Source organism: Corvus kubaryi, unplaced genomic scaffold, assembly GCF_017639235.1.
Source record: "Corvus kubaryi isolate FWS band 111438036 unplaced genomic scaffold, C.kubaryi_AGA036_p1.0 50769, whole genome shotgun sequence".
Taxonomy (NCBI): Eukaryota; Metazoa; Chordata; class Aves; order Passeriformes; family Corvidae; genus Corvus; species Corvus kubaryi.
Window position 1 is genome coordinate 1 of NW_024581370.1, and position 17,999 is coordinate 17,999.

General features: G+C 49.2%; 1 protein-coding gene across 1 annotated transcript; it reads right to left on the bottom strand.

The window, feature by feature from the left end:
- Positions 1-4,974: 4,974 nt before the first annotated feature.
- LOC121672349 (hormonally up-regulated neu tumor-associated kinase homolog B-like) lies at positions 4,975-17,972 on the bottom strand. The gene is given in 5 exon segments (XM_042044970.1): positions 4,975-7,923; positions 7,925-8,034; positions 10,281-10,344; positions 15,273-15,356; positions 16,190-17,972. Coding segments are annotated over 5 exon segments (1,245 nt in total). The 5' UTR covers positions 16,643-17,972; the 3' UTR covers positions 4,975-7,389.
- Between the last annotated feature and the right edge of the window lie 27 nt (positions 17,973-17,999).

Consider the following 17,999-nt stretch of genomic DNA (forward strand, 5'->3'; position numbering starts at 1 on the left):
TCTCATGTTTCCAGGTCAGTACCTGGGCATGAGCAGGGCTGTCACCATGGTGCTGCCCGGGACGCGAGGCAGAGTGTGACACTGTGACATGGGTAATTGCCAGCAGTTTGCTTTCTTGTCCCTCATCACCCCAGCACAAAGTACAAACCACGATGGATTTAAGGAATTGACTTTTAAGGTTTTATTTAACATGCCTGAAAATATTAGAGGATGGTCAGTGTAAAATGCCTGTAAGAATTATTTCTGAGATGTCAGCATCCCTTTGAATAGGTGAGTCTGATCTTCCCTGATTGCCTGTAATCCCATCCTCAGCCTGGGAGGCACAGGTAAATAATTGGGTTTCCAGCCTGGCGGTGACTCGGGATTTGGTGTCTTCATTCAGAGGGGATTGCAGGTAACTGAATAAAGACAACACTGTCCACGTAAGCTGCTCTCTTGGCAACCACAATTCGAGCAGTAGAAAATATCCCGAGAAAAGGGCGGGCTGGGAAGAGAAGGAATTGCCTGAGCACACAGCATTAGGCTCTCCCAGCAAAGACAGAAAAGTGGAAGGTATTTGTTGCCTGACATCCTTTCTTCCCTGTAATGTTTGACCATCCCATAATCAGTCTCACAGGATGATGGCCCAGGTATCCCACAGCACAGGCTGTGAGAGGGCTCAGGTGGATGCCATATCCCTGTTTCCTAGAAGGATTGTTCAGCACAGGCATCAGGGAACACCACGAGGGATTTTCATCCTCCGGAACTGTCAGCCTGCGCCTCCTCTTCGCTTATGCACTTGGATCAGGTGTGGTGGGCAGGGAAGCCTCATCTTCCATGAAATCACTTGTTTGGGTGACATGGGGAATCCTCCATCTCTGCCTCAGCCCCGTGCTCGCACCTGAACACCTTCCACAGACCAGGAGAGGCTGCGGAGCGGCTGTGGGAACACAGGGCAGGTCTGCTCAGCCAAACGTGTCTCTGCCTGGCTTGTTCCTGCTTCTGCCTCCCGATTCCCCCTGCCGAGTCACGCTGCCCTGTCTGCAGAGATGCAATTAATCACTATGGAGACTGCTGCAGCTCCCCCCCGTCTGGGCTCAGGGGCTCAGCTGAGCGCTCAGCAACAGGTGCGGGGCGGCTTTTTGGAAGGAGCTTTTTTCCACGCTGGTGTGCAGTGCCTGAAGGCAGAGGGAGGTTTTTCCCTCCCTGCTAACAGTGGATGTGCGGGTGGAACTTCCCGAGGCACAAGAGTCCCTGTGGCATGGACCAGGTCCCTGTCACTGGTGGAAATGGTGGGAGTCAAGGGTTGTTTGTCAGAGGAGTGGTCGGATTTGGAGTTTTGAAGGGTCTCCCATCCTTTATGCTGATGAAGGGTTTTAACCTCACGGAAAATCCTGCACTGTGTGTAAAGCTTTGGCTCAGGGGGTCGATCAAAGGCAGGGAAATCAGAGGAAACCACAGGTCTGCAGGTCCTGGCAGGTCTATGGGTGCCCATGCAGAGCTCATGTCACCTCAGGTCCCCATGCCAGGGCTCCCAGCCTGGACCAGAGGCCAGGCGGTCACAACAGCCCAGACTATGACCCCAGCACGTTGGGGTGTGCTCCCCCGGGGAGCAGCACGTCCTCCCCTCCCCTGGAGTGAAATGTGGGATCTCAACCCAGGGAAAACCTGGGCTAGAGGTGGGGAAGACAGCATTTTGCTGACACTTAGAGACACAGTAAGTGTGTTACGTGCTCTAGCCGCAGCTCCAGGCCATCTGCCAGCCCAGCTCCTCACTCAGGATGGAGCACGAGTGTCTCTCATGGCTGTACGCATGGCTACGGGCAGGACAGTCAGACATCAAGTGCCACAGACACGTCTTGGAGCTGGGACTGGCACATGCCTTGGACACGTGTCCTTTCCTGGTGCCTCAGCATAGGCAAACTGGGCGACTGCCCTCAGCTGCAGGTAGCTTGAAGCTTCCTTCTGGAGAGCAGACCTAAATATGTCGTCTCTTCCATGTGGAAAAGAGAGCAGAGCTCTGAGAAAAAGAAAATTCGGGGCATCCATGGGGTTTGCCAGGTCAGGGAGCAACTGCTCTAAAGCACTGGCAGCTCCCTGCTGAACCCACACGGGCAGCACTGCCCCACCCCTGCCCCCTGAGCTCGTCTGTGTGACGGGACATGGAGGAGAAGGGGAATGACAGCCGTGGCTAACAACCGCAGGGATTTATGCATCCAACACCCCGTGCATTCTTGGAGGAGCTGAGCCCGACAGGCACCCTGAGAAACAGCAGCAATGAACAACTGCACCCAGAGGCACCCCAGGACAGCCAGGCAAGCGTGTCCTACCCAGGTGCAAAGCCACCAGTGCAGCTCCATGGGAAACTCCCAGCACAGCTGAAGGTCCACATCCCTACCCAGTCACCAGGAAAGGACAGAGGGGTCACAGCCAGCTGCATCCGTGGATGAAACATTGAAATGAAATGCTGTAAGAGGAGCCCCTGGGGTGTGGTGATACATTGTCCTTGTAATGCACAGGACAATCTGCTCTGTTCCAGGGCTCTGCTTCGCCCCAGTGCCATTTCTGTGGAGGTACAGTAAAGGCAGCTGACACAGACCCTGAATCATTGCCCCCGTCTCTTTCCCAATCTCTTGATAGAACAGACACACTGCAACACCTGTCCACAGTGCAGTTTTGGCTGTGAGCTGTACTGAACACCTCCCAAAGGAAATGCTCCAGGGCCCATCCTCTCCTGCTTGCAAAGAAGCATCCAAGCCCTTAGGGACAACACCTGTGCACCCATGATTTAAAGCAGCTCTGCAGCTGCTCTGCCTGGGCCAGGCCTGAGCTGGTCTCCTGAGGGCCCTGCCGGGCAGGGAGCCTCCCTGTCTGCTCCCTGTCTCTCCTTCAGATGTTGCACCAGCCCCTGAAACTGCAGTGGAGCTGCTCCAGACAAAGTGAATGTTGCACAGCAAGTACTGCTAGGAATGCTGGTTCAGCAGAGCAACCCCAAACACAGCTGCTGGAAGGGGGTTAGGTTGCTTTCAAAAGCATCGTTCCAGTTATTTAGGAAGGGGAAAGGTTAGCATAGAACTAGTTTCAGTTTGGGGAAAAGCATCAGATGCATTCCCATTTTACCTAAATGTATGTTCTCAAACACTTTGTTTTCCCCAGCCTTATATTCTGAAGCACTTTCCCGGCACGAGCATCCAGGTCTTTTCATCCAGGACTTTGCACCCAGACAGCCAGCCCAGCTGCAGCATCACTTCCAGCAGAGTCTTGAGGCTCCAGAAATTTCAGCAGCAGATTCAAACCTCTCAGATTCACTTGGGAGCGTTTCAGGCCAGGAGAGCTGGTGACCTGTGACAGTTTTGTCACCGCGCGCTGACAGAGCGAGGCCCCGTCCCTGGCAACTGCAGTGACACCTTTGCACAAGCCTGTTGTGTACTCCTTCTCCCACACAGCAGAAACAGAATCTCCTGTCTCTGGGGCTGGGAATGTGAAATGTTGAGTAGGTTTTGTTGTGAAGGTTGAGGCAGACCCGAAGCCAGCACGTGCAGATCAGTTCTTTCACAACTGAAATTTCCCTTCATTTTTAAACCAAGAAAAAGGCCATGGATTTCTGTTCATGAGCTGTGAGGAAAGGTCCTGCCTGGGAGCACCTGTCACAGATCCCATTCCAGCATCCCTGAGCCTCCTGAAAAATGTCCGAGCCCTCTTGGCTGCTTTCTGCCAAATGGAGTCTGAAATCAGACATTTTCCAGATTTTATGAGGATTGGTGACCAGGTAGAGGAAACTCCCCATCAGCTCATTGGGATGTATAAGAAACATGGATCCAAGTCCACACACGGGCAAATTGTCTGGGAGCAGGCAGAGATGGGAGAGAAAAACCTCATTTTATCTAACAGCTATCTGGAAATACAGCCTCTGGTGACCTTTCTTTGTTTTGGATTCTGTCCTTTCTGCTTGTAAGAGATACAAGGAACTGGTCTTTCCCCCCTTGTATAGGTAGAAGAGTGCTCTTCATACCAACATTAATAAATATCATATTTATTTTAATTTTAGAACAAGCTTAGCACCTCACCCTTGCTCAATAAATATCTTCTTTCTTCTCTCTTTGGCTCTTCATGCCCTGACATCAGCAGGCAGACAACAGAGATGCTCCTGCAAACTCCAAATCCCACCCTAGGCTCTATCTGGATGCCCTTTGTTCTTCTGATTGCCTGTGCCCCAGGAACAGAAAGCAATACAGGCTTCCTCTGAGATCAAACATTGAAGAGTTCTGTAACGCTCCAAGGAAGCCATGTGGAGGGAGGACACACGAGATAAAATTGACCATTTGTGGCCACAAAGGATTGAAGAAGCAGGGAAGAGACAGGCAAAATCCAAAGTCCTGCACACAGCAGTAGGGCCCCCGAAATTTCTGCTCACTTCTGGATAAGCACAGCCCACATGAGCTTGGGGTGCTACAAGCAGTGAAGTTTTTTTAGTATTTAGCAGCCTATTTACAGGAGAAGTACAAAGACCAACACCTTCAGCAACAGCTGCTGATTCCTGCTCTTTCTCGCTGAATATATCCAACACCTGTTTTTCCAGGCAGAAGAGCCTGAACAAAACCACTTTTACCACTCTGGATCCTGAACTGCTGCCCAGTGATCAGTCAGTTTGCGAAACCCTCCTGTAAGTGTTTCACAGCTGCTCCACTGACTCCACTGGGTTCTGCATGTGATCAGCAGCTCAGAAAGGCCCCACAGAGGTGTCTCCATCTTGCACCACAGCTCAAAACTGCTCTTTTATCGACACCCAACCTGAAGTGTAAGGTGTATTTTCAGCGCTGTCAAACAGCTTCCTGACAGGTTTGGTGCCAAGCCTATGGCAAACACCAGAAAAAGATCTCAACCTTCCACTAGTCCAGGTTGCTCGAAGCCCCATCCAACCTGGCCTTGAAGTTTTTGTACTGAGATCATCTTTGCTACACAGTGACCCAGCAAACAAAGTCAGCAGTGTGGCAATCTTGTTCAAAAAGTACATATATTTAATAATGATACCAAATACAGCTTGTCCCCCCTGGAATTTCCAGTATGATATTTCAGTACGTCCCTTCTGTGGTCACTGCAGTTGGACTGTACATAGCTACTGACTATGCTGAATACATGGTTACGTTTTAGCAGTGTAGTACTCATATATTCTCTATAAATATAATAAAAGATTTAACATTTGTTTTCATTCAGATTCTTACACATACTTCCTGTGTTTTCATACACAAAAAAAAAAACAAAACAGAAAAAAAAACCATGTCTCCTTCCTGCCTCCCCCAACCTTTTATTGGGTTCCAAATAAACCTGAGTTTGTAATTCAAGTCAGCATCTGCCATCTGTTCGGGTATGTGAGTCTGAAGCACACAAAGGGGGGGACTCCAGTGGTCCCTGACTTCAGTGGTCCCTGCCCACTGGCCTGGCAGCACAAACATGTTCTTAGCACGAAGAGAATGAAAATGCTCTGACGTTTATAAATGAAGGAGCTAAAATGGCCCCCTGGGATGCACAGGTGCTCTCTACAAACAGAATGCAACACTTCTTGATCTGAAAATGGATAACATTGTTTCAGGGCTGTGTTTCTTACCCTATTGGGGTTTTCAAGTGTAGCACAACTCCCTAAGAGGTGGGAGTCCTCACTCCACTCAAGGGTCCAAGATGCACATGGACTCTCCAGGACCGAACTGGTGCCAAACTCCAGTGTTGAGGGGAAGGTCTCACCTGCAGGGTGCTCTGGGCATCACTCTGCTGGTTTTTCCAGCACTGAGCAGTCCAGTTATCTGTCAGTATTTGGATTAATGTCCATTTTTTCCTGCAGATTTTGGTCTCAGACCCATGGCACACTGCAAACCAGGAACACAGGCTCAGCTATGGGCTCTGCTGGGGACCTTCTCCCCTGCCTCTGCTGCCCCTCTTGTCCCAGGCTCTCAACATCCTGCTCATGGAACTGGAAGGAAAACTTCTCAAACAGGGGTAACCCTCAGCATTTGCAGACACCAACGTGGCAGCAAAATTGTTTGTGAAAGTACGGATGCAAATAGGGCCTGGATTCCTCCCAGTGGCAAAATCCCCTCTTCCAGCAATAAGAAGACAACACCTCTGCTTCCTGGGTTTTGAAATGACATTCAGGGCTGGGAGCAGTGTGGGCCAGGGCTGCCCATGGGGGAACCAGACTGGAACAAGCTTTGCTGAGATGCTCTGAACACATAAACACGTACACAGGGGCGGTACAGATGAAAGAAAAGAGCAGTCTTTGTCTTTGGCTAAACCTTCTAATTTATAGGAAATGGTTTGAAGACAGAAACAGAACCAAAAAAATGTTGCCAACCTCTCAGATGTATCATTTACTTAGAAAAACAAGACTGGTATACAGAACATGGTGTCTTTTAAGAAAGTTAATCTTCACTGCTCGTAACAATACCCAATTTTTGGTAACCACTACATTACCAATCTTGGAGTATAAAATGGACTTGGTACAGGTTCATGTGTCCTTTATTGGTCTTTTTAATTCACTGCAGTCTCAGAGAAGCCTTCAGGTGTGTCCAATGCTGCCTTGCTGTAACAGGGGCTGATGTGGGGGTTGGCCGATTGTTTAAACACAGCCTGTTGCAATCTGGATTTCTGTTTGAAGCACCTGCTTGCAGACCCCTCATATGAAAGGAACTGGCCTTTAATGCAGTGAATTTCCACATGATGACACTTGTTTTTAAATAATCATGTTTCTTGTGACATGATTAAATCATAGTTTTCTTTATGAAAAAAAGGATTGCGTTATTACCTACTTTATGTAATTAACAGTAAAATCTGCTTTGAATTCCAATATTCCCACTTTTTCTGAATTAGACCACTCATGTCTTTATTCAAGCTTCTACCACCTTCATCTTCTCGGCAGGGCTTGTCAGCAAGCTCAGAGTATCTGGGGTTTTTCCCCTTGCCTGCCGAAGGAACAAAGCCTGCAGCAGGACCACGTGCTGTGTGGCACAGGCAGGCGGAGCAGGGACAGTCTTACCACAGATCCTGGCCCGGCATCCACAGCACCACTGATTTCCTGGAGGAACCAAACCCTCGGTGCTCACGGTTCTTCCAACCAACCTCGCTGCAACACCAGGTGAGAGCAGTGAAAATACAGATTCACGTAGCTCTTTCAGGATGTTTTACTGTACAGTCAGATGCCAAATGTGAATATTTCTTAACAACACAAGCAGAGCCCTCTTCTTTCAACTTTAATATGTAGGACAATGCCTTCCTTGCAAGCAAACCTCCAATTTCCTACGCTGCACCGCTGCAGGGTATGATGCAGTGACAGCAACATGCCTGTGGCTTTCCCTTCTTGCTTAAAGGAGAAAAAGGTTGGATCCCAGAGAAGAGCAGTGCAAATCCCAGGATGTCAGACTAACACTGGCCGCTGACAACCTCTGTGTTGAAGGAAATCTGTGTGGGGCTCATCTGCTGCAGCTGAGGCATCCTGGCTTCCAGGGGCTTTTCGCTCGCCGACTGCATGGTCTGGTTCCTCTTCCGCAGCATCTGTCCGATCCCCATCATGGGGAACCTGCCCCTGCTTTTCACACAGTTTGGGCTGCCCAGGGGGTTGCTGGGGACCAGCTGAGTAGGGGACACTGCTTCTTCCTTTGCCGGATATGCTTTTTCTTCATACGTGAACGAGACCTGGGTGGGGTGGACGGGGGACGTGCTCCCTGGGGGAAAGAGCGGCGACAGTGTCCTTTCACTTGAGCTTTTGTAAGGGAAATTCATTGGTGAGCCTAAAATTCTGTACTGGTGAGAGGGGGAAACCTGGTCTATTTGGTCCTCTCTGTCAACTGACTCGAAGGAGTGCACAATATTCAGGATGAGAGGGGAGTCCTTTGCCCGGCCCCCGATCCGGGATGGCTCCGGCTGGGGAGACTCCTGCCTCTTGAGGAGCCGGGGGGGTTCTGGGGGGTGGCTGCTGGACCTCCAGGTATTCCAGGGAGCTGGAAGTGACACAGCCCATCTTGGATGCCAGGGGCTCGTGGAAAGGGCTCACCCCACCGCAGGAGTCTGCAAAGCAATGGGAGAAGGAAGCAGAAGAGCACATTGCAGTTACCAGCACTGCCTGCCCCGGTGGGCAGCGGCCCACAGCGCCTCAAACATGTTCCAGAAGAACCTGATAAATGCACCAGCTACAACAAATGGTCTGGGATACACTCAGAACCCAATTCTCTGACCCTCACTTAATACTCACACCATTGTCTCCTGGGTAGTTTATCTGTCCCTTTCCTCACAGGCAGGAAAAGTGCTTAAACTAAGGACTTGAAAAGGAAAACCACAGATATCTTCAGCTGTTTGTATTAATTATATATCCTCTAAGGCTGTGCCTGAGAAATCTCACATTTCTCCTCTCTTAGCACAACTTCGTGTGGTTCTTGCTGGGCCTGTATTCACTGACACACCTAGAGACACAGGGGAGCACAGTGAGTTAATCCCCAATGGCTCTCCTTGCATTTTGGAACAAAATCTGTTCCTGGTTTCACACATGTAAATACGGAGTAGCAGCACTGGCCAGATTCAGGCTGCTACAGTTGGAACAGATTTGCTGCATCGACTTCAGCGAGAACCTTCCTCTAGCAAGGGCCAAAAATAAATGGAACAATCTTTGCAGCATTTGGCCCAGTCACACCAAACAGCTCGTGGAGAAGATCTGCTCAGTTCCTACAGAATGCTGGCACTGCCTTATGCCAAGCTAGGCACAAGCAAGCACGTTTTGCTGCCTTGATGGAAAGCTGTCCAAGGAGCCTGATTGCCAGGTCCCCCTAATTGAATTAAGTGGTAGCTATTCCATGAGTTCCCTCGGTCTCAAATCATCTGAAAAGGGTCTAACATCATTTAGCTCTGCCAGCGCTCAGGTCACAGCCACAAATCTCACAGGTATTTCTTGTGGAGGGATGGTCTTGTCAGGGGTTGAGACCTGAATGGATGAACAGGATGAAATCTCACACTTGTCTGGCAAAAGCAGGACTAGTTGGATCTGACCAGTTTCTTTCGAAAACTGGCCAAAATAATTTGACTATTTAAGATGTGTCAAAACATAGTTTCCATAAGCAGAGAAATGCTTTAGCTGAGATCTGCATGATTTTCAGGTTTCAGATCAAAAAAGCAGGGAAAAACATAAAGAAGGAAGGAATAAACAAGATTTACTTCCCCCTGCGCCTTCCTCCCAAAAGGGACAACAAATCTGAGCAAAATGGGCATTTTAAGTGGCTTTTTTTTACATTTTTCACAAGAAGTGCATCCCATTTCTGACCAGCTCTCTGGACTCCTGCCCCTTTGCAGCAGGGTGCTCGTGCTGCCACACAAACACTTATTTGGACGTTTTTTCTCACGTTGAGCACAACAAATGATAAATTATCAAGTCATGAGAATGAGCATGAAAGCATCACAAGCCACCACTCTGAACAACCCCTGACGCCACAGTAAATGTTTTACATCACTCTATCTCCCCACACTGCTCTGTAGTGACCTCCCCTCATTCAGTTCCTTATTTAACATCACCTTCCTGCTCCTCAGTGTCTCCCATCCAGGTGTGCACTCCCCACACCCCATTTTCCCTGCTGGCTCCCCTTTTCCTGCACTCCTTTCTCTCCCCTCCTTTTGCCAGCAGCTTTCACCCAGCCCTCTCAGGCTGCCCTTTGTGATTAATGCTCTGCTCTCCTCCGGCTGTCACATCTTTTCCTTTCCCTGCTCATGCCTTCCTCCCTCCTTTTGCTGATGGGAAATTGCTGAGGTTGGCAGTCCCACCTGCCTTTCCTTGAGGCTGCCTCTTTCCCATTCCTCCACCATCAACTCCTCCCAGGGACTCCTCGAGGTCAGGGATTCTCCCGTGCTGCTCCTTAGCCCCCTCTCAGGAAAACACAGTGGCTGGTAGGAAGAAGTTTGGCTACCAGCTCTGGTTCCCCAGTGATCCGGGGTGGGTGGTGATGCTTTCAAAACACCAGCGTGAGTGTGGATGGCTTTGTGTGAGGACGTGTAAATACAGAAAGCAACTGGCTTTTTAAAGCACTGCAGGAATTCTGTCAAACACAGAAAGTGAGGATTCCTGACTGCTGAGTGCCATCATGGTCTCCTCAGGGCGTTTCATTCCCCGTGTGCCGACACTACCCAGGCCTCTTTCCCACACCACCCCCAGAGCTGACAGGGGATGCAAAGCCAGAGCCTCCCAAACACACAACACACAGGGCAGGACAGGCTCAGTAACACCACACCACACATGCACACACGGACCCACCGCTGGCCTTTCTCCCACTGACCTTTCTCCGGACCCCCAGCCTTGGTGACTTTCCGGTCCTTCAGCAGAGCCTTGGTGTTCTGGATCTGTGAGATAAGACAGGAAGAAGGCTGTCTATATGAAACTGGACTTTTCTCAGTTTTCTTTGGGAGCTGACGGTGAAGAATCTCCCCTTTCTTTTCTTGCTCTTTGAGTTTTTTGTCCTTTAGGTTGTAAAACAAACAAGAACAATTTGGTTTACTCAAGGGAAGTTTCAGTGACCCCCAGACCTACAAGGCGGATTAAGTACTATGTATTTACAAGGAACTTATTCTGACTACTCCGAGTAACTTCACCCTCCATGTCTCATTTTCCTCTCATCAGTTTGCCACGATTTCATGGCTCCCATCTGCTCTGACATTCAGGCAGTGTGAAAGCTGGTTTTGGAAAATTAAAGGAAAAGGAAAGCTTTTCTCTTGGAGCAAGCAGATAAAGGTTTGCGCTCCTCCATACCTGAAATACCCTACTTAAGCACCACAAAAGGTCTTTGATTTCTCTCACTCCCTCTGACATTTAAAAAGGTGAGCTGCAAAGTTTTAAAGAAGTTTAAAGCCTGTGGGTAATTTATCTTCTGTCCAGACAAGATCTGGAGGAATACAGCCCTTGCTTTTACAGCATCTCTGCAACTGCACAAGACATCGAGGGGGAGAAAATTACTGAGTCATCCCTTCCCTAAGCCCTAACTCCTGGCCATGATGGGGAAGGCAGCTGAAGGTGGGACTGCAAGAGCAAGATAGGTTTGATGTCCAGTGATGACAGAGGGAAAACAAAACCTGGGAGCAGGATTCTGAAGAGGCAACCAATTTTCAAAGTACTGTTTTACAATGAAAATTCATTGCATCTTCTTTCAGCCACTGGATTCAGCAAAGTGCTTAACACCCTTTACTGCCACTGATTTCTATTGTCTTATTTCACATTAAAAAAAAAAGTTTCGTTTGGTTTGGGGTTGTTTTTGTGGTTGCAGTTCTCATTTAAATAATATGTTTTGCTGCATCTGATTAAAAGGTCCCTGTAAGTACAAGTCTTTTTTAAAAACTGAAGGGAAGTTCCTTCCCCCAATTATGTGCCCATGTTTTTCTGATAATTATGCACTGCCAGTCTTGATTTTCTTTTGCAAGCTCACTCATAGACTGTGGAGTCTATGAAAAGCCTCAAAGTCAAGTGCACAAAAACCTGCGAGAGGAAAAGAAAGATGCAGAAGACAACTTGGGTTCTCCTGGGCCACAAAACAGCCCTGGAAGAAAAACCAGACACTGAAGAGGCAAAAATCTGGACTCATAATGAGCATTCCCAGCTCAGATGGAGCCTGGCTCCCTGCACAGATGGTGCCTGGGCACTGCTGGGCTCATTAACCTTTCAGGAGTTACAGAGTTGGAAAGAAGACCTGAACCCCAAACTAAAGTTTTCAGTGTTATTACAGACATGGTTAGGCAGGTGACTTGGGAGAACAAGGACCTGAGACCCTCTGTGAGCTCCTCGCTGGCTTCACCTCAGCTTCCCTCGTGCACGTGGTTTTTGCCCCCATCCATCCCTTATCTCCTCCAATTCCTTTCCCTCTGGCTAGCTGCAGCTAGCTGACCCTTCCACAGCCACAAAGGAGCCCCTCATGGAGCTGTACACCTTTGTCTAGCTTTGGAGGTGCCTGTCCATGCTGTGCTTGGAGCAGCACAGTGGCAGATCAGGCCCTGCACCATCCCTCCTGATGAGGGTGAGGTGGTAACAACAGCAAAAACAACAGCAGCAATACTACTACTAATAATGCTGTGGGAATATCACCCTGCCACAGTCAGTGGCAGGTGCACAGCTAATTCTGAGCCCACCACACTGTTTTTCCTCCCACGGCTCTGAAACTCTGCTGCCGAGTTCAGCAGAGACCGGGCTCTCCCCAGGATCTTTTTATAAAGGTACTTGTGAGGATGAGACTAAGTGGTGACTATATTAAGCCCACAGGAGCCAATCAAGACTGTCAGGAGCTATCTGCTATTCTGGATAGGTGAGGAACAATCTGCGTGCTGGTTGCTGCAGCCTCTGTCTGAGTGCAGGACGTTCCAGGGCTGCAGTATTTTTAGCCTGATGGTGCATGAGCCAAGCTGCAGCTCCTCACCTGCCCAGTGCTCCTGCCTTTGCCCTCACCCTGCTGGTATATTCTCTCAGGCACAGCAACACAGCCACTCCGCACAATGAAAGCGCCCCTGGCAAGGGAAATTCACATATCCGGTGCTGGCAATTAATTCCCTCACACTGGATGAACACTGCAAATAGTCTTAGAAGTATTTTTAAAACTACTAACGTTGCTCCTTAATGACCACGGTTGTGAGAGGCTCAGGACCAAAGCGCTGAACTCCCAAGGTGCCACACACTTACATTTGAAAAGGGAAGGAAGGTTCGTTCAGGGGAGCTATGGAAGTTCCCTCTGCACTGCAGAGTGCACGGCCGTGTCCCGCTGTCCCACAATGCAGGAGCTGTACCGGTATGTTACACTTGAATAGGTTGGGAATTACATCATCCTCTGCTATTTCCTGTCCTGACCTTGACCCTCAAACCTACTCTTAGTCCCAGCAATGGATTTGAAAGGCAGATAAAGGATATTTGCCTTGGCCACGACTGAAGTGGTGATAGGACAAGAACACCAGTTTTTAAAAATCGCGAATTCCAAGTCTGAGCCCACTAGCTCCCCTGGATTCACTGAAGGGACAGCCATACATCCCAAGCCCACTTCCACAAAAAAAAAGAGAGATGGAGAGAGCCACAGAATCCTGCCTGCCTCCCTGTCCCTGCACAGCCCATCCGTGCTGAGCACCTCAGTGACACCAGCCTGGAAACAGTCTGGGTACTTCACACCCACGGCAGCCTTGGCCCCTCTCGAGACCCGGTGGAGAAGAGGGGCAGGACATGACCACTGCCCACGTGCCCCTGCCTGCCCCAGCTGCTGGCAGCCCCTCCTGAAGCCAAGTCCTTACTTCCCATCGCTGGAGAGAGGTGGGAGAAATTCCATCGTCTGCTGAAGCCGTAGCTGACCATCCCTCCCCCTGCTATTCCCATGGCAACCTGCAGCTCTGCTGCGGTGCAGTGCCTGCCTAGGGACCAGTGGTTCCCAATTCCTGCTCTGGAAATGGTGAGGAGGGATAAGGGGATTCCATCTCCAGCTCACGAACCTTCCTGAGCTTACAAAACCCCTTCCCCTGAGTCCCAGTGGCACCCACTGAGCTGGACACTGCCAGAGCTGTGTTACTCCCACATGGAGGCATCTTAGGAGAGATGTCTGCCTTAGTTACAAATGGCAGCAGCATCCCAGGCTGTGCATTCACCCCTGTGTGCTGCTTCACCTGTTCTGCTACAGTAAAAGTAACATAACCCCACGTGTAAGTACAGCTGAAATGACAGAAAACACTGTACAATCAGAGAATGGGTTGAAAGGGACCTTAGAGCCCATCTCCATCCCCTGCCATGGGCAGGGACACCGTTCCCTAGCCCAGGTTGCTGCAAGCCCCATCCAACTTGGCCTGCACTTCCATGCTCAGCTGTGCCCATGCAGCAGGAGAACAGACTGGGTTATTATCATTATTCTTGCAGTGTCTGCACAGTGAGTGCATCCTGGTAACTACTCCAAGAAAGACATGACACCCCCTCATCCTCTAAACAGCTGCCCTGGGACTAACTCCGAGTGCAGGAGAGGCTTTGGAGGGAGCTTCTATCCCTAAGCATGCCGACAAACCAACCTGGGGCCATACCCCGGCACTGCTGTTAGTTTTCAGTTTTCCTGAGAGAAGTAAACTTCCCGGGCAGGCCTTGCTCAGCCTCCCCTGCACGGGAGCAGAAGCTGTGAGCCGATCCCTGGAGAGTGCAGAACCCCAGAGCGCAGTGGCTCTGTCACTGCACAGGGAAGTGACACCAGCAGCCTGTCCAGGGAGAACCAAGATGCTCCATGCAGTATCTGCAGCATTCAACTCCCGGTACCTGCTGCTGTTTCCAGGGAATGTTGCCCTGCCACAGCCTGAATAAGCTGTGAGAGCTTTGTGAGATATCATATTCATTGAGTCTATCCACTGCTGATCCATTTCAAGTAAGATGGTTTTGATTTGCTCAAGACAAGAATAAGTACTTTGCCCTGATATTTCCATGTGGCTTGCAGTTCAGCTTGTCTTGCAAGCAGCCTTTATAATAAACAAAACCAGCCACGACACAAATCTGCCCCTGCAATTAGATCATCAATCCAGTGCTGAGGAGCAGCTTTTGAAACAGGCAGACTCCTCAAGAATGCTGCTCTTTGTGTTGGCAGGGAAGACTTGCACAGCTCATATTACTCCTGTAATTTTAGTGCTTGGCAAAGAATCAGCCAGGGAAGAAAAATCCTGCTATGGTTTAATACAAAATACCTTCTCTGCTTGCAGGCAAGAAGACAAGAGACCAATGGAGCAAAAGGTTGAATCTTTTGTCTGCCCAGGGGAATTCCTTCATGATGCAGTGGGCTGATCCTGCATCACTTCTGCTAAGCAGCAGAGAAAATTAAAGAGTGTTGTGATAATACAGTTTCACTGTCCCGGCAGCCAAGCCAGGGTTGGCCCAGGACACCAGGAGGGTCACCCGGGCTGTCACTCAGCTCTCTGCCCTACACCAGCAAGGTCTCAAGGCTCAAAGCCTCAAAAACACTCAGTCTTTATCTTTTTATAACGCCAGCAACTTGCACCCCAGAATGAAGCTATGGAGCCCCGAGTTTGCATCATTTTGCTGAACAGAGATTTAAAAACATTTAATTTCTTACAAAACCCTGAAAGTCACCTTTCTATTTCCTTTCTAGGGGGTTGCTATTTGTTTCTTCGAAAAGAAATAAAGGGTTATTTGTCCTGCACAGGCAGGACCACAGGTCTTTTTTTTCTCCACAGGTCCACAACCCCATCACCTAAATCACAATCACCAAGGATGCTCAGATTCAATCTGCTTTCAAAGCACTTCAACAAGCTTTGGTGAGCTTTACCTCATAGGAGTCTTTATTTGCCTTGTACTTTTCTATCTGGTATAGCTGGTTCTTGTGGCAAATACTGTCCTGGCCTTCAGCCTTCTGTGGAGAGGAAAGCACAGAAAAGTAAAATACGTAAGATAATTAGAGAAAACCAACGTTCAATTACCGTACCCACTCTTGGCATTCAGTGGAGGAGCATCGGCTTACAGGGATGATGGATTTGGTCCATTACATTTTAAATATCATTGGTGGCATCACCATTAATGTGAAAAGAACTGAGGAAAAAAAAAACTAAGAAGCTGTTGTCAAATTGGAAGGGCCAAGCCATGCTCAGGGGCCAGGGAGATTAGATCAAGTAAAACTTTCAGCTGAGTTTTCACTTAAAGAAGCTTAAGAGGTCTTAAGCTTCCTCTTGATCTCCTGAATCAAATGACATTGTGTTACTGGTATTCCAAGCAGCAGAACTATCTCAACACAGGGACACAGCACTTCACATCACACACCAAAGGCTCTGCATGCCACCAGTTTGCTTTCTGCAGGATAACTGCCCTCCCTGCAGTTACAACTTCCTCGTGAGGGGAACAGGAGTGACAGGCACTGATCTCTGTGGTGACCAGGGACAGGGAATGGCTGGAGCTGTCGGGAAGGGTTAGGTTGGATATCAGGAAAAGGTTTTTCCCCCAGAGGGTGCTGGGCACTGCCCAGGCTCCCCAGGGAACGGGCACAGCCCTGCAGAGCTCCAGGAGCGTTTGGACAGCGCTGCCAGGGATGCACAGGGTGGGATTGTTGGGGTGTCTGTGCAGGGCCAGGAGCTGGACCGGACGGTCCTTGGGATATTCTGTGGTTCTGTGAGATCAAATGCCAGCAAACCAGGACAATTTTAGCCTTTTTTTTCCCCTCCTCCCCCAGCAGTGGCACGAGGCAGTGCTCACCCTGAGGCTGGCCAGGTAGCGCTCCAGCTTCTTGTTGAGCAGGAAGTAGATGGCCAGCGTGTGACTGGCCCTGTTGGAGAGCACAGTGTTGATGACATCGCTGTTCTTGTAGCCCAGCTTCTCAGTCATGTGCAGCAGGACGCTCTGGCTGAGGTCCTCCAGGTGAATCCTGCACAGGGAGAGGCAGAGCAGGATTTTTGGACCGTCCTCCCAGTGACAGAGCCTCGGGGGGATGAGGCAGAGCGTCAAGAAGAGGCCCCAAGGGCTCGGTAACACAGGGGTGATTAGTTCCATTCTCCCACGAGCAGGCAGGGAAAGGAGAGATATCTGGGAACCACAGGAACTGCAGGAAGCTGAATGATCAGGACTCTGTCCACTGTGTCCATCCCTGATGGGAAATGGCACCATGATGCTCAGGCCATTTGTTACCCTCCATCTGACCCTGAAGACCATCCCGACGATCCATCTGGTTTTGAAAGGAAAGAGGTAAAACCCAACCCAGATCTGGCTCTCTGCAAAGCCCCTTTCCTTGTAATCAAACAGCACTGAGCTGAGCTTCACCCCCTTACCTGCTGCACAGCATCCATGCACTAATTAGCTAGGGAATTTCCTGCTGGAGAAAGGGGATGTACAGGGTTATTCCAGCAGCTCAGAATGGCAACACTGCTGTTACACTCCTGTCACAAGCACAAGCCATGTTTATGTCTCTCTCTTCTATAAAGTCTGGAACAGTCTCAGCCAAGGCAAGAAAAGCAGTACAGAAGTCTTGTGGAAATGCCAAAGCATTGGCTCAGTCTGAGTTAAAACCAGATTTTTCCAAAGAACTCTGCTCCTATTTAGACCTCTAAATGGGCTGGCCAGCTTCCCAGAGGTACCCGTCAGCTCCCATCCATCTCCAGAGAAATGCTGGGTTTCAGCTGTTTCTAGAGGATATTCCTCACTCCTAATACCAAGCCTAATATCAGAGGGAGCTTATTTTGCAAGCTTCCCCCTTCCAAGGGATCCCTCCCCACCTTTCCCACTCCTGCCCCAGCTCTGATGTACAGGACTCAGACAAGATGTGAAACACAGTCTGGGAAATCTCAAATAACTCGTTCCCTTTGTTCCCTGTGCTTATGAACACTTGTTCTGCCCCTAAGGAATGCTTGGGGTTGGGTTTTTTTTTTCCCCAAGCTCAAAAGCAAAACTTATCTTGGCCACTGCAGGTTGAGACATCTGGGCAGCAAAAGAAATTCAAGCAATTTCAACTTGAAGTGCTCAGCAAAATGGGAAATTTTTGCTTGCCTTCAGGGAATTTCTTTAACAAAAGCAAGCTTATGAAAAGCTTGGGAAAATATTCTCCTGAAAATGCAGTTTCTGCTGTTCTCCCACCTTATCTCCATGCTCTTCCCCTTCCTACCACGCTCCTGTCTTGGGAACAATGGGTGTTACCCCCAGAGCAGTGGAAGGGCACTGCAAGAACGTAACACCACTCCTTCAGTGTTGATTAAGAGAAGAATTGATTCTTTGCAAATTCAGCAGTGGGTTTTCCACACACTATTTCACCACACCTTACCCATATCTGCACACTGAGGAAAAATAGGAGAAATTTCATGGAAGCTGACTCTAGTGGTACTTTCTGAGACAAGCTCAAAAGGAGCCAGGCCACGTCTTTAAAATATTTAAAACTTTGCAGATTATTTTCCCTATAAAGCTCCAGTATGACAAAGTCTAAGTAGGTCAAGCCTGAGGCAACAACTAAATGAAACAAAAGTAATATTATTAAGAAAGAAAGAAAGAAAGAAAGAAAGAAAGAAAGAAAGAAAGAAAG